The 17,092-nt window shown below is 38.9% G+C and overlaps 1 protein-coding gene and 1 pseudogene across 2 annotated transcripts in view; one reads left to right on the top strand and one right to left on the bottom strand.

Annotated features, from left to right (window-relative positions):
• Positions 1-2,229: 2,229 nt before the first annotated feature.
• LOC109395821 (40S ribosomal protein S26-like) lies at positions 2,230-2,579 on the bottom strand (annotated as a pseudogene).
• Positions 2,580-5,551: 2,972 nt separating this feature from the next.
• CAPN7 (calpain 7) overlaps positions 5,552-17,092 on the top strand; it is a 37,988-nt gene continuing 26,447 nt past the window's right edge. Inside the window, exons 1-5 of one of the 2 annotated variants that reach the window (XM_019667147.1) lie at positions 5,552-5,906; positions 8,438-8,546; positions 13,416-13,573; positions 14,489-14,556; positions 16,798-16,998. In XM_019667147.1, the coding sequence (XP_019522692.1) occupies positions 5,805-5,906; positions 8,438-8,546; positions 13,416-13,573; positions 14,489-14,556; positions 16,798-16,998 (638 nt within the window). In that variant the 5' untranslated portion in view covers positions 5,552-5,804. The remainder of the gene's footprint in view (positions 5,907-8,437; positions 8,547-13,415; positions 13,574-14,488; positions 14,557-16,797; positions 16,999-17,092) is intronic. The other variant, XM_019667148.1, reaches the window with a different exon arrangement.

Here is a 17,092-nt window from a genome sequence, read left to right as displayed (position 1 = left end):
AGAAAGAAAGTACTCCCTGCCAGGCTAAGAAGAGTGTGGTTAGCTGATAGCCTCCAGCTGTGAACCCCTTCGTGTCTGCCTCAGCTTTCAGTGGAAGGCATGGAACAGTCCCCAACCAATAACTGAGCAAAGCAGCCATACAAGGTGCACCCAAAGTGGGATTCCTCTAAAGAACAATGTTCTAGAGTTAGGCTGGAAGAAACTTTGTCAGGTCTGCATGGCAGGCTGATAGTTCTCCTTCCCAATCTTTTTTCCTCCCACTTTCTTTCACAAATGTTTCCAATAGGACTTCTTTTTGTTCATTTCAGCCTCTGATTCCCTGAGAACCCAATATGTGACATATGACTAGAATACCACCAAGATTTGCTTGAAAAGCATGTTACAGTCTGAAATCCCTGATGGAATGTCTTAGAATAATGCTGCCAAAAGAAATATAATGTTAGCCAAATGTGTAATTCTAAGTTTTCTAGTAGACGCATATAAGACAAAGGAAATAAAACAGGTAAAACTTACTTTTCAAAAATCTTTCATTTAATCCAATAAATTTAAAATACTATCCTTTCAACATGTAATCGGTATAAAAATAATTTACGAGATATTTTACATTCTCTTTTGTACTAAATCTTTGAGATCTGGTATAAATTTTATACTTATAGCACATCTCAATTGGACTAGCCTCATATTAAGTGCTTCCAAAGAGGAGCGGTCTGTTAAAAATAGAGAAATTGATGAGTATTCTAGTGAAAGAAAAGGGATGGGAATTTATAGTTGAATTAATACAATTGTCTCCTTTTGAGGTTCTGACTAAGTGGCTGCACAACACCAGCTCTCCTCATTTGTGCTTTTTTATTGAGATGTAACACCCCTCCTTTTCATCACCATTATATACCAAGCTTTGTTTCCTCAAAAGATATGGGCACTTGACACATAGATGTCATCTCCATTTCTACCTCTGTCACCAGGCAGAATCATAGATGGCATTCTTACCTATGTGGATAACCCATCTGGTGTTCTCTGAATGCATCCTAAATTTGCCTGGTGGGAGAAGGTAGTCACGGACTTCTTTGGGGATCTTGAAAATTATGGACTATTTTGCAAGGGAAAATGTACATAAACAAAATTCTGCATCTCGTTTCATGGTGTTCATAATCCTCCTGAAGTTATATATGGATCTTAGGTTAAGACCCTCTATTCTTTAGTTTGTTATTTCTTCCAAGGAACAAAGTTAAAATTCCCTTGCATATTGTAGGAGGCCGTCCACGATGCAACCCACCTTCCTCTCCAGTCTTGTGTCCTGCTGCCTCTTGTTTTCATAGGGACTCCATCCATTCTTCTGAAATTTCCTTAACTCACTGTGCTGTTTCAAAGTTCTGAACATCTGCACATGCTACTCACTCCACCTTGAATGTTTCCTTACTCTCCAAGTGGACTTCTCTGCAGCTCAAACATCAACTCAGAGAAACTGTCCCTGACTCACAGTTCATTAAGCCAATGACTTGTGTTGTGCCTTCACTCCCATGTAATAATTCCATCCTAGCATTTGGTACCTTGGGTACAACTATTTGTTTAAATGTCTAACTTCCTCCACACAACTGTGAGCACCTTCAGGGTAGAGGCTGTGTTTTACACGTTGTATCCCTATCACCTTGCATAGTATCTAGATCACAGTTGGTGCTCAATTAATGTTGATAGAACATTATTTACAAACATACTTATTCTGTCTTTGGAAATAGCTTAAACAGTGAGATGCTAGCAGATACCTAAGAATTTTATATATGAATTCTTACACTAAGAACATGTGATTGAGTCTTGAAATATATTTGATTTGCTGGAAAGCTTATATGTGAGAAGAAAAAAACACAACAATTTTTCTCTGCCTGATTTTCCCCTCAGTTTTAGAATAGAAACATTGAGTGAACTCTTTTTTTTTATTGAGATATACTTGACATACGAGTATTCTGAAATCCAGTGGGCATATGCTTTCAGTTCCTTACCAGGACTCAGTCCTGCTCTCAGGGAGTTGTTCTTTGTGGATTCCAAATTCTGAAACACATCTGGCTCCATCAATGCAATAAAGAATTGAAGACCTGCACTCATAGGCTGTAAGAAAAGGACCCGATAAACACTCTCATTATCTGTGAATAAGGGAGTTCTTTTTTCAAAAATATAATTTCCATTTTATTTTTTTCTCCCAGAGAATATTTCTTTGGTCCTTAAGGACTTAACTCCTTACATGGGTTTTGGTGGAGGTCGTGGGGCTACAGCCACAGGTCTAAATTGGGGTGGGGGTGTTTGGTCCTTCCGGGCTTCACGGGAACAATTCCTGACTACCTTGCTGTGAATGGCACAACTCACACAGTAATGTAATTTCACATACAGCTTGGGAAGCACATAGGCGTCGAAGGCACGTGCTTCAGAAATGTCCCTAAAGGCTGCGGTGCGACCTCAACTATGTTTTGAATGATGAACTTAATGGCCTTGTCCTTGGGCATGCATCGGGTGCTGTTGGTACAACGAATGGGCTGCATATGGCCATGGTCCTTTTTGGCATGGCCATTGTTCCTTCTTTTCTTGGTCATCTTGGAAGAGAGGACCCGAGAGAGGAATAAGGGAGTTCTTCAGATGATGCTTTTGTCGCTTTTGTTTCCTCAGGGTGATCAGTCTCCAGAAAGTGGAATTCCAAGCAGCTCAGAGGCAAGACTGTGCCAGGACCATACCTTCTGCCTCTGCATTGACAGGTCATCTCCTGAAGCAACCAGAAAACAGCAGAGCCAAGTGTTGCAGTATATAACTTTGTTAAACATCTCGTATATGCCAGGCAGTGTGCTACACTATTTTGTTCAATCTTCCAAAAACCTTATGAGGTTGGTACTATCCTCATTTATCTTGGTCTATTTAACTCCATTTAGATGAGAAAATTGAGGTATAGAGATGTTAAGGAATATGTTCAAAGTTTGCAAACCTAAAAAATTGTAACAAAAATTGTGAAATGACTTTCCCTGTCAGGTTTCCTGTCTTTGCTATTATGGTACAAAGGAAACATTCTGAATTCTCTACCTTGTTCAATGAAAACTAAAAGCATAAGATTAGTGGGTTGGTACCTTACCAATTTCCTGGTCATGATATTGTAGTATGGATTTGTAACATGTTACTGCTGAGAGAAACTAGGTAAAGGGTATATGGGATCGCTCTGCATTGTTTTTTATAGTAGCATATTAATTCACAACTATCTCAAAATAAAAAGTTTAATTAAAAAAAAAACTAAACTAAAACTGTCCTGTAAAGGTGGTTTCTCCTAACTTCTTTAATACCTTTTGAGTGATGATGCGATACTTTGGGCAATGCAATGAGAAAACTGAAAGGTGACTTAATAATGATGATTTATTTCATTATTACCTCATTGATTTAGGCTTTCTGTCTTTCTTGTTTTCCTTTTATCTTATTTTTATGCATAGATTGAAATTATTGAGTAATGATGAAATAATTCATAGAATGATAAAATAGAAAAATATTTTAACACATAGGGACATACCCCAAAATTTGCTTAGAGGCTGAAAGGTAGCGTCAATCTATAAAAGGATCCAATAAAGCCATATGGTAATTGCTAAATGGAATGAATTTTATTTTACAAAGCCAGATAAATGAGATAGATAGATAGATAGAGATAGGGATATAGAAATATAGTAAATCTTCTCTTCGTTCTTTGAAAGGACTTTAATTAAGAATAAAAGTCCTTGAATATCAATCCCTACAAATAATTAGTATTCCTCTACAAAGCAACTCAAATACTAAAATTGGGTCTAGTGGTCCATAAAGGTGTACTGAGGGTTAAGATATAATCCAAATCCTCAGTATAGCCAGCAAGGCCCTAACCACCCACCTCCCTAGTCTCTTTGCATCTTATCCCTTACTCTCTCCGTTCTAGCCACACTGGCCTTCTTCTGTTCCTTGCTCAGTCTTGTCACAGGGCTACTGTACAAGCAGGTCCTTTATCTGGAAGGAAGTCTTTGCTAACCCCCTAGTTGAGGGGTTTCCTTTTCATAAGCTCTTACAAAATGGAGTTGATTACCTTTGGAGTACTCATCTCCATTTGTAACTATTCATTCACCACTGGGTTTTTTTATTGTTGTCTGTGTCCCCCACTAGACCAAAAACCCATGAGAGAAGGGCTGTTTCCGTTTTCACTCACTATTGTCATCCACGAGTATCAGAATTACCCCCCTTCTTCCAAAGAGTCCTCTAAAATTATGAAAAGAAATAAAATACAAACCAGAGGATCAAAATAGCAAAATGTGACCCCATGATATTCTACAGATTTACACTGCCGGCAGGTAGTATTGAGAAAAATATTTGAGTTTGTGTTTGTTTAAAAATTAGGGATTTTCACACCAAAATTTGTATTTCTGGCTTCTCTGGATTAAAAAAAAATACTGGGCTCTCATTCCCTTGAACTGTGTACAGCTGAGCAATGATTGCCCATTTAGGTGCCCAGTTATTATATATAATCTATACATAATTACATATACAATCTATTAATAAAAAATATAATTTATGGTTAGGATATTACACAAAATTAAGATATGTATATATAATTATAATATATATTTAATGTAGGATATATATGATTAGAATATATAGATATAATTTGAATGTATACATTTTTGGATATACATAATTAGGATATGTATGTACAATCAGGTTGAACCCAAGGAAACTGCAGATTGCAGCAAATATTATATTTGACTATTTTTGACGTACAAAAATGGAAATTTCATGATTTAACCTAGTATTTCAAATAGGCCAAAATAATTATATCTGTTGAAAAAGAAAGCTCACTTTGTACAGTTTTTCCCCAGAATCTTCTGTTCTGTTTCTAGTTCGTGTCCCCAGTCTGTCAATGACATGAAAAATTGGTCCCTTATCATACCAGATTTTAAGGGCGAGAGGAAGACATTAATCAAATAACCACCTAATTACTCTATTACAACAGCATTAACCTAAGGATAAATACAGTGAAAATGTATTACCTTGTAATACAATAACAATTCAATCAATACTTAGGGTATACACTGGGGTGCTATGTAGGGTCATGATTTTGTGGAAAATAAATACTAAGGGGTACCTTAAGAGAATTCTATATATCCTATGAGTGAACTAATTTTACATCCCTAATTAAAAAACAAAATCAGTCCAGATGATGTTGGGAGGTGCTCTTCGTTGGCTCTTTGAGCCTTGCCTTTACAGTTAGGGGAGAAAAGGGCTCCATAAGGCGCTTGAGCGCCACCCCCCCAACCCCTCCGTGTGTCGCCAGCAAGAGACTCCACCAGCCTTGCCACCTCCACGCAGACGACGGAGACACGACTTGCTCGGGCGTGATTCTTCTTTCTCCAGCCCAGTTCCGAGCGCCGTGGCGGTCACGCGCGCGCCGGCACCCAGCAGCCTGGCCCCGCCCACTTCCACGTACTCCCGAGTGCCGGTCCTCCGACGTCCGAGCCCCAGAGACACTCCCGAGGGCCGGGCTGCGCCTGCGCAGTGCTGCCGGTGGGCGGGTCGGGGGATGCGGAGGCCGCGAAGTGGGGCGGCCCCGCAAGCTGGGAGTCGGAGCTGCGCCGAGGGGGCGCGGCGTCGCGGCCGGCCGGAGTCGGGAAGGCCCGCTTTCTTTCCTCAGCCGCCGAAAGTAAACTTTGCTGCTCCTTCTGCGGCGCTCCAGAGTCCCCGCCCCAGCTCCCGGGTGCGCTGCGATCGGCGAAGAGCCTCTCTGCGACAGGGCCTCGCTCCCTCCTCCGGTGCGAGGCCTCGGCGCCATGGACTCGACCGCGCTAGAGCGGGACGCCGTGCAGTTCGCCCGGCTGGCAGTGCAGCGCGACCACGAAGGTCGCTACTGTGAGGCGGTGTTTTACTACAAGGTAAGCCGGGGACCGCGGCTTCGGACGATGAGGCCAAGGGGTGGGGTCCAGGTGCCGAGGCTACCAGGCCCACTTGGCTTTGCTTTTTAACCTCTTCCTGCTCTCCTTTTCGGGGGAGGAGAGGCGATCTGGCTGTCCCCACGCCCATCCGGGCTTCTGTCGCTCGGAGGAGGTTTGGTCTTAGCTTTGGAGCGACCACTTCTCTGGCTGCAGTCTTGACTGGCAGGTGCCCACCGTTATGGCTGCAGTAGTTAGGTATGGGTAGTTAGTAGCCAGGTAATTCTGTCGCTGGGTTCTGATTTATGGCTCCAGGCAAGTGGCCTCTAATATACACTAAAATATTGTATGTTTGTTGAAGAAAGTAAATAAAAAAGTAAATTAGAAAAGAAAACGTCTCTTATCCTAGCATTTGATGTAGATCTCTGTGTTAGTTTTTCTACGCATGTGTGTACACACCTTTTTTAAAAAACAAACTTGGATCGTACAGTTCATACTATTTTTAAGCCGTTTTCATTTGAATTTTTTTCAAGTCATTAAATTTGCTTCTATAATATAATCTTAATAGATGCATAGCACTCCATCATGTGGATGTATCATAATTTATTTACAAACTGTATTGAGACTTTAGGTTCATTCTAGTTTTTTAGCATCATAAGTAAAGGTGCAATTAATATCCTTCTAACTAATACTTTACACATTTCTTTGATATTTCTTTTGGATAAATTACTCGGGGCAGAATTATTAAATCAGAGTATGAGCTTCCACAGTCCGACCTCTGCTCACCAATCCTGAGGATTTGCTCCAATCTCCAGCCCTAACTATGCCCTCTACCTCCTTGTGGAGGTAGTTGTATCTTTATTATATTATTGCTGTTTTTTTTAGAAAGCATGTCAGACTTTGATAGTGTTGTGTTTCTAGGAACTATTTATATAAACTTTATAAGATACTGTTTACTGTCGTAATGCTGAGTAAAATAAAATTGATGTCAGCAATTTTAAAAATTGGCTTTATTTCTTTTAAGCAAGATAATTATTTGAAAATCTATTTACATGCAAGATAATTTAAGGGATAAAGTATGTATTTATACACATATATATTACAACAGTTCATTGAAGTTAAGTGTAGCTATAATGTATTTTTATTTTAATTGGGGAATTGGGGGAAGGGAACAGTGCTGGGGAATTGGGGGAAGAGGAACAGACAAGTTGCTGTCCTTCTGTTCTTCAGTCTAGTTGTGGAGGACGTTGCTTCACTGGCCCAAGTTGGTATTATCATTGCACTCTTCCTGGTGAGGCAGTCGCTCGCCGGCTATTGGGCGGCCACTCACAAAAGTGCACGCCTTCTGCAGACCAGCCCCTATGCAGCCTACACCGTTGTGGGCGACTCATGGCCGGCAGCCCAGCTCCAGGTCGAGCTGCTGTTCACCATCTTAGCTGTAGAAGGCGCAGCGTCACTGGCCCTCATGCGGGATCCAAACTGGGACTCTGATGCTCAGAGCTGGTGTCCCAAGCCAACTCTTAACCAGCACGCCTCTTGGCTAGCCCTATGATGTATTTAGATGATAGTGGCATGTAAGGTACAATATTTAATGTTTACATGTAAAGTTATATTTTCCTCCCCTTAAATATGAGTTACAGAATCTGAGAAAATTATATCTTTTCTACCCCCACAGCCTTTAGACCAAATTTCCATTTGTATCAAAACAGTACTCTTCTTACTGATTTTGTTAGGTTGAATGAAACAACTCCTGCACCAATAACTGGATTCAAAAAGCAGTGCTCAGTAGATGGCTTCTTTGCATCCGGACAGTTAGGCATGAGGTTCCATGAAGTGCACACGCTTAGGTTACTGCAGAGAAGGTGCTGTGAGTTGAAGAAATCTCCCTCTGGTCCTTCTTGGTAACCTTCCTGGAATGGTGATGGGAGAATGGAGGCTCTTCCTCATTAGCCACAGCATAATGGTTGTGGAGGTTATGGAATGAATAACTGGAAGATGAACCCATGTTTTCTTAATTAAAGTAAGTTGATTTCATACAACTGAAATCTACTTTAAAATATGTCACCCTTTGACAGTATTTTCTGTGGAGGAAAAGATTTTCTTTCCACTATGAGATAGTTAACCTTCATAATTTCTTATAATCTTTTCTTGACATTTCATTTTATTTTGTTGGTTATTATCTGTTCTAATGCTCAGTTCAGCTTGTTAAGGTATATAATTTTAAGTCTGATCTATTGCATATAGAAGAAGGAAAACAGAAAACATAAACCACAGTTATTCTAAGAAAATGTTTATAGTCAGTCCCTCCTGTTTGAGTTTGTAAATTTTCAGGAGTATGAGAAAATTTAGAGCCCTGAGACTAGAAGAAAAGGTGTTGGGATATATAACTCATTTACTTTATGAAAAAGTTACTACCTTAAAGACATGCTTGTTTTTTTATTCATAGAAATCAATAGGTGAATTAGAAATTGGTAATGAAAATTCAAATTGTGATTCTTCCGTGAGATTCCTTTGAATTCTTTATTTATTTTTAGGAAGCTGCACAAGCCTTAATTTATGCTGAGATGGCAGGATCGAGCCTAGAACACATTCAAGAAAAAATAAATGAATATCTGGAAAGAGTTCAGGCTTTACATTCAGCAGGTTGGTAAAGGACTGCTAAACTTGTCACTGTATTTTTTTTCTTCTCTCCCATCACATGTTTTCCCTCTGTGTTTCTCTTTCCTTCCTGTCTTTGAATCTTTTTTCTTTTTTTTTTTTAATTGGGGAATTGGGGGGAAGGGAACAGTGCTGGGGAATTGGGGGAAGGGGAACAGACAAGTCGCTGTCATTTTGTTCTTAAGTCTAGCTGTGGAGGATGTTGCTTCACTGGCCCAAGTTGGCATCATCATTGCGCTCTTCCCGGGCGAGGCAGCTCAGTCGCCGGCTTCTGGACGGCTGCTCACGGCAGCTGCTGGCCGCTCACGCTGGCTGCTGGCTACACACGGTAGCCCATGGCAACCCACTGCAGCAGGGGCTGCAGCCTACGCCGTCGCCGGCGACTCATGGCAACACAGCTCCAGGTTGAGCTGTTGTTCAGCATCTTAGCTGTGGAGGGCAGTGTCACTGGCCCTCATATGTGGGATCCGAACCGGGGCCCTCTGGCGTCCCAAGCCAGATCTCAACCATCACGCCACTCGGCCGGCCCTTGACTTTGAATCTTGATCCTCACCCTCTTGGTGCTCATTCCTCTGTTGGTAATCACATCTTTAAACATCATAATATGGAAATACGTGATAGATCTGCAAAGAAGAACCATGGAGATATTATTTTCCAATCTTATAATATCTCAGAGGTACAGAGATGGTGAATTATTTATGTTCAGACCGTGTATCATTGGCAGAGTCAGGATTAGGACCCTGTTAATATCTGCCTTTTAAATATCTGTCGCATGCCCTCCTGATATTACTGTCAGATTAAATGACTGCTCCTCAGTGTTTAAAGACTTCAGCAGAGATTCACAGTCTCTTCTATATCAGCATCATCAACCTCAAGCCTTAGTTAAACTCTTTTTTTAAACCGTATCTTGGAAAAGTGACATGTAAGCGGCAACCTGGAACAATTTGTATTTATTTTTGTAAACATCATGGCAAATGCTGTGAAACCGGTAGACAAGGGCTTAATGATAACAGTTTTGTTAGAGGTGAGTAGTTTCTGCCAAAATCTGTTGTTCACATGGATAGAAAAGAAAATGATCACCTATTGACATTTTGTTTTAGATATGCATTCATCTCAATAAGGACTTTTTATTTTTATTATTAGTTTCATGTGTACAGAACAAATCAAGTTATCCTTTTCACCCTCACAAAGTAACAACCCCCCTACCCCCATCCACTGCCCTCCCAACCCCCGATGTCATACTTATCTATTACAATTCCATTGACTCCATTCCCACACTCAACTCCACGTCCCGTGATTATATGTATATATAATTATAGTTGATATACAATATTATTCAACATCAGCTTCAGAAATACAGTGCAGTGGTCAGGCCTCTACACTGTCTATGCAGTGGTCTCTTTAACAAGACATGAGTAAGGACTCTTTTCTAACCCGTTTTTTTCTGTGGGTGTATAGTAAAGCCACAAGCAGTGTAGAGGAGTCTTTCCTTATTCAGCATTGCCTGATAAACTGCTACATTCACCACTCATTCTGAATAGATACAAGCAGTTATAAGCACATAGTTAGGATAAAGTAGATTTAATCATTGGATTTCTTATTATGATGATCCCCCTGAAGATGAGTAGATTTAGTTTAAGACACGGCCCAGAATTTGTATGTATTAAAATGTGGACCGCCTGTGCACTTGATACAAAGTTACACTGAATCATATATTCAAAATACCATGGAATTCAAAGGAACTTCATTTTCCCAACCAAGTAATGAGGTTCTTAAATTTATAATTGTTATATTTATAAATGTGATACTGAGGCACAGAATGAGACAGCCCTAATCTCTTGAAAGAATAAAGACTTGCCAGTGAAACAGAAGTCAAGTTCAAGAAGAATTTTTTTTTTTTTTTTTTTTAGCTGAGCCATCCTGCTACCTGTTGGCAGCTCAGCGGCTGCTCAGCTTGGGGCCAGGACTCGAACCGCTGTTGCTCAGAGCGCAAACTCTTGAGCGAGCTCTTAACCAACTGAGCCACTCAGCCGGCCCCAAGAAGAATTTTTAAAGCATAACATACCTTAATGGTTTTGCCAGCTTTTTGACCCATTTTGTTCAATAAATTGAGTGTAATCTGTAGAGAATTAAATGGTTTCCTTAATTATTATTTTAAGCAGAAAAGTCATTTATCAAATAAAAATCTTCTTCAGAAACCCAATTTTTAAAACAGATAAAGTCTGTTAACAATCAAGAGACTTTTGAGAGATGAGTTAACTTTTGGCTGGGAAGAGATAACACAGTTTGAAATTCACCAGTATAGAATAAAGAGCTCAAGACTTGGAATTAAAAGATCTAAGTTGAGTTCCTACCCTTCCACTTGTAGCTGTGAAACCTTAGGCTAGATCAGTCATTCTCAACTGGGAGCTGTTTTGCCCCTCAGGAGACATTTGGCAAGGTCTTGAAAGATTTTTAGTTTTTACAATAGGGGGAGGCGAGGAGTATACTTCTGTCATCTAGTTGGGTAGAGGCCAGGGATATTGTTGAAAATCCTGCAATGTACGGGACAGTCCACATCAAAGAATTACCTAGTTGAAAATGTCAGTAGTGCCAATGCTGAGAAACACTGAGTTGGATATTTTAATATTTTTGAGCTTTGATACCTTCATTTTATAAATAAGATTAGTATTGGGTTGTTGGAAAAGTCATGACATATTTTTTCTATGTTTTTTGTTGCAAAAATATGTCATGACTTTTCCAACAACCCAATGCATGCTTCAGAGAGGTGTTACTGAGGGTTAAAGTTTTTAAAAGATCACCATATGCCTTTAAGAGGCAAACAAAATGTAAAGCTTTTAAAACAAGAGTTTTATTGAGTTATAATTAACATACTGTAAAATGCACCTTTTTATAGTGTACAGTTCAGAGGTTTTTAGTATTCTCAGAGTTGTGCAGCCATCACCACTCTCTAATTTTAGAACATTTTGTGTCACCCCAAAGGAAACCTCTTATCCATTAGTGGTCATTACCTATTCCTCCTACTCCCTAGCTCCTAGCAACCCCTGATCTGTTTTCTGTTTCCTGTTCTGGACAATTCATGTAAATGGAATCATCCATTATGTGGTCTTTTGTGTCTGACTTCTTTCATTTAGCATAATGTTTTCAAGGTTTAACCATGTTGTAGTATGTATAAGTACTTCATTCCTTTTTATGGCAGAATAATGTGCCATCGTATCAATATACCACATTTTATTCATCAGTTGATGGGCATTGGCTTGTTTCCAACTTTTAACTATAATGAATAATGCTGTTACAAACATTTTTGTGTCATATTTTGTATGGACATACGTTTTCAGTTCTCTTGGATATATACCCAGAAGTGGAATTGCTGGGTCATATGGTAGCTTTATGTCTTAAGTTTTTGAAGAACTGCTAAACTACTTTGCAAAGAGGCCACATCATTTTATAATTCCACCAGCAATGTATGAAGGTTCCATTTCCTTCACATCTTTATCAGCACATGTTATTTTCTGTTATTTTAGCCATCTAGTGGGTGTAAAGTGACATTTCATTGTGGTTTTGGTATGCATCTCCCTGATGGCTAATGATTTTGAGCATCTTTTCATGTGCCAGTTGTCCATTTGAGTATCTTCTTTGGAAAAATGGCTATACGGATCCTTTGCCTATTGTATATCAGGGTTCTCCAGAGAAACAGAACAATAAGTATGTAAAGAGATTTATTAGGAGGGATTGGCTCATGTGATTATGGATGCTAAGATGTCCCACTATCTGCCATCTGCAGGCTGGAGACCCAGGAACGCCAGTGATGTGGTTGAGTTCAAGTCCAAAGGCCTGAGAACCAGGGGGTAGCTAATGATGTAAGCCCCGGTTCAAGGACAGGAAAAGACCAATGTCTCAGCTCAAGTCATCAGGCAGAGGGCAATTTCTCCCTCCCTTTGCCTTTTCTATTCAGGCCCTCAATGGATTAGATGATGCCTTTCCACATTAGGGAAGGCAGTCAGCTTTTCCTACTAATTTCCTTTCAGAAACACCCTCACAGACATATCTAGAAATCAAGTTTAGTCAAATATCTGGGCATCCAGTGATCCAGTTAAATTGATACAAGTTGATGATATTAATTAATCATCACACCCATTATTTAATTGGACCTGTCTCTTTTTAGATTTTTTTTTTTGATTGATTGTTTTTTTTAGCTGAGCCATCCTACCACCTGTAGGCCCCTCAGTGTCAGCTCAGCTCGGGCATCGAACTGCTGTTGCTCAGAAGCTCGCACTCCTGAGTGAGCTCTTAACCAACTGAGCCACTCGGCCGGCCCTGGAGCTGTCTTTTTATGGTTGAGTTGTAAGAGATCTTTATATATTCTGAATACAAGTCCCTTGTAGATATATATCTTTATATTAAATACAAACAGACTTACTTCAAAGAGCAGAAAAAATAGGAAACAGCAGGAAATTTATCATCATGGCCTAGTATTCTTATACAATTATTGTCTGTTCCAGAAAAATAAATTAATTTCTTAAAACATAACTGAGTTTCTTTAGCTTGAGCATTTTCCAAGTTTTTGTTTTGTTTGGGATGGGGTGAGGGGATGTGAGGAGGACATTTCGGTTTTATTTTTTAAATGAAGGAAGTGCTGATAGGGAGACAGAGATTTGGGAAAAATTTGTAAAGGGTTTTTTTTTTTTTAAACCTTGCTGATAAGCTTTTTAAATGAAGGCTTGTTTAGTTTGGGTAAAGAATGTCTTAAATGTATTACAATGATATGTTGTTTCCTGGAGAGATATAGATATAGATCTATAGATATATAGACATATGTAATATTTCTTCTACGTGGCTTTATTCCTATCCTAGTTCAGTCAAAGAGTGCTGATCCTTTGAAATCAAAACAACAGTTGGATTTGGAGCGTGCCCATTTTCTTGTTACACAAGCTTTTGACGAAGATGAAAAAGGGAATGTTGAAGATGCTATAGAATTGTATACAGAAGCCGTAGATCTCTGTCTGAAAACCGTATGTATAGATAGCTACAAGTTAAATTTGGTGGAATTATGCTAAGAAATTTCTCCCCTTACTAGTGAATTTTTCTTAACAATTCCTATTGTATCATTATAAATGTAACTAAGTTACTCATTAAAAGATGCTAAAGAATAGAACATTAATAATGGATTTTAACATTAAAAATTTTATAGTATTAAGATTGAGTCATGAGACAATTGTTTAAATTACAGGCACTATTTTTTAGCCTTTTAACATATAACTAAAATTAACTTATTACAGGAAGAATCCACCATCACAAATCTATCAATTAGGAATAAACTCCCTCCCACACACAAACCTTTTTCCAGTTCCATACACTAAAAGATAAGGTAGTGGTTTGGGAGATCTTTATTAATTTACAGTGTAAAATCTATATGTTGAGTGGCTTTTATTGCTTTCTGAGGAGTGAGCCCTGGTTGGGACTGTTAGCTTTAAGGGGCATTTAGTGCCTAAGAGCAGTACATTTGACAGGAGGATGAAGAGAAGTGGAGAAAATGGTCTCAGACTGTTCAGAGCACTGGGTTTTCGTCCAGGTGATTTTGTTCAGGAAAACTATCTAGACTGATTGCTGTGGGTACCTGAGGCTGGAGGTACATCCTGGTCTTATGAAGTTCCTGCTGCTCAGCCCTCCATGCCTCCGCGGTCACACAGTATTGTTCCATTGACCACCTGTCCACATGACGTAGTCTTAAAGTTTACCTCAGCGACAAGTTTTTAACTTTTTAAATGATACCTTTAAGGATGAAAATAAAATGTCTTTGTTCATTCTTTCATAATTTCAGAAAGTGTAATGTGCATTGTAAATTTTTTTGCTTGGAAATAGCATGGATCAAGCAAATTAAAAAATAATTATGCCTCATAATTATGTCTGTCTCTCTTTCTCTTAAGTCTTCTGAAACTGCTGATAAAACTCTGCAAAATAAACTGAAACAGTTGGCTCGACAGGCATTAGATAGGTGAGTTTTGGTCACTCAACTTCTTATCCACGTTTGGCAGTGTATGGTGTCACTTAAGTGTGACAGATTTATCTAAGTGTGTGGTAGAGCTCGTAGACAAACCTCCATCGTTTACCTGAGATTTAGAGCAAGTCTGCCTTCTTCCTCTGAATGAATTTACTCCTCTCTAGTTCCCTGCTTTAAATTCAAGAAATAAATCAAGAAATGTTTTGTTTAGCTTTAGCTATGTGTGACACAAAAAATGAATATGATATTTGAAATGGAAGACTTCCTTTTTGTTGTGTAATATCAGATTTCCAAAGAGGAGATCTTCCAGAGAACCTTCTAGAGCTAATAATAAAAATAGAGAAATGTAGAATGAGTCAGCTTATAGCCATACACATACCCTGATAAAGATGAACTGGAACTTTAAGCAAACTTAATCTGTCAGGGGAGCCTGTGGGAGGAGCTAGGGCTTATGGAAGTTCTCATGCTCTACAGAATGGCAAGAACTCTATAGGACGAGCTCTGTTTATAGTAAAGCTCTATGGTTCTAACATCCCCTTCCAATACCTTCTTTTTCCTTGTATAAATACCCCTCCATTTTGTACTGCAGGCCAGAGTGTACAAGTAGCTTGCCATGTCTACATGCCCTGGGTTGAAACCCTTTTATCCAGATAAATCCTTTTGGTGATTAGATACCTAGTCAATATTTTTCAGTCAGTGACTCCAAATTATACAGTGTGTGTATCTCCTTCAACTCTTTGCTCAAATGTCAGCTTTTCAATAATGCCCTAACCATTCTATTTAAAACCGAATCTCTTCCAGTACTTTCATCCTGCTTACCCTATTCTAACATTCTTTTCCATCACTCTTACCATTTTCTAAGACACATGAAATTTCCCAGTTTATCATGTTTGTTATTAATGTCTGTGTCCCTTCCAACCCTCATCCCCTCAATGTAAGTGATTCACAGATTCTCTGTGAGCACAGAGAATTTTGTCTGTTTTGTTAAGTGCTATAACCAAGCACATGCAGAGTGCTGGACATACAGTGTGTGCTCAGTAGGTATATTAAAAGAGTGAGTGTAATTGCATGACAGAATTATACCTCCTGAAGAGTGTTACAGACAAAGGAAACTGGTGGAAATTGCACTAATAACATGAATCCATAAAATTACTCCTTTTGAGCCTCTGACTAGGTAGCTATACCACCCCCAGCCCTTCCTTTTTTATTGAGGTATGAGTCGTCCTTTTTCATTACCATTATCTAACCTTTAGTTTGTTTTTCTAAATTCATAAAGATAGGGACACTTGACACATAGTTATCTTCTTTCATCACTCAGAATCATAGATGACTTATTACCTATGCTAATAACCCATCCAGTCATTTTCTGAGTGCATTCTAAGTGCAAGGGGGTGGGTCAGTCATGGACTCCTTTGAGGATCCATTCAAAATTTTTTAAAAGGTACATAAAATTTTTTTGCATATAATTCCAAAGTTTTCATAAGACTCCTGAATCTCATATATGGACCTCAGGTTAAGAACTTCTGTTTTTTAGTTTGTTAGTCTTTGACAAAGCAAAGTCAAAATTCCTTTGAATACCATGCAAAGCCTTCGGTAATCTAACCTCTACCGCTCGTCTAATCTACTGCCTCTCATTTCCACTATTCTCAGGGGCTGCATCCATTCTTTTGAAATTACCCTGACTCACTATGATGTTTCATACTTATGCACATTTGGATATGCTATTCTCTCTACTTACAATGCTCCCTAATTAAAATAAAATAAAATATTTAAAAAAAAAAGAAAGAATTCTTCCTCACTCCACAGATGGACTTCTGTACAGCTCTAACATCAGTTCAGAAACAGCTGGTTCACCCTCTCTTCCCAGTTGCTTAAGTTAGTATCTTCTGCTGTGCACTCATCCCGTGTAATACTTCCATCCTAGCATCTTTTTTTCCCCACAAAACTATAAGCACCTTAACAGTAGGGATTGTGTTTTATACATTCTTGTATCCCCCTTACCTTGCATAGTATATAGCATGCAGTGAATGCTTAATTAATGTCATAGAATATTGTTTGTAGAAATACCTTTGGGAGTAGCGTAAGCAGTGAATAGTTGACTTAAATGTAAGAATTTTACATACTAATTTTACATTAGGAATGCTTGACTAATTCTTGAAGTAAATTTTGTTTTCTGGAAATCTTAAATGTGAAAAGAAAAACCAGAACAGTTTTTCTATACTGTTTTTATTATAGAGCAGAAGCATTGAGTGAGCCTTTAACAAAGCCATTATGTAAAGTCAAATCAACGAATATTAAACCAAAGCCACCTCCAACGAGAACACATTTTCCACTAGGAACTAATCCCTTCCTTGAAAGACCTCAGCCATTTATAAGTCCACAGTCTTGTGATGCACAAGGACAAAGGTATACGGCAGAAGAAATAGAAGTTCTCAGGTAAATGAGTTATAATTCATTGTAATGAGCAATTTTATTAATCAGTGCTGGTAATTTTGTTCTCTTTAGGTTTGCTGAGTCCTATTCACATCTT

The sequence above is a fragment of the Hipposideros armiger genome, unplaced genomic scaffold, assembly GCF_001890085.2.
Source record: "Hipposideros armiger isolate ML-2016 unplaced genomic scaffold, ASM189008v1 scaffold_486, whole genome shotgun sequence".
NCBI classification, from domain to species: domain Eukaryota; kingdom Metazoa; phylum Chordata; class Mammalia; order Chiroptera; family Hipposideridae; genus Hipposideros; species Hipposideros armiger.
This window is presented reverse-complemented; position numbering and strand designations above follow the sequence as displayed.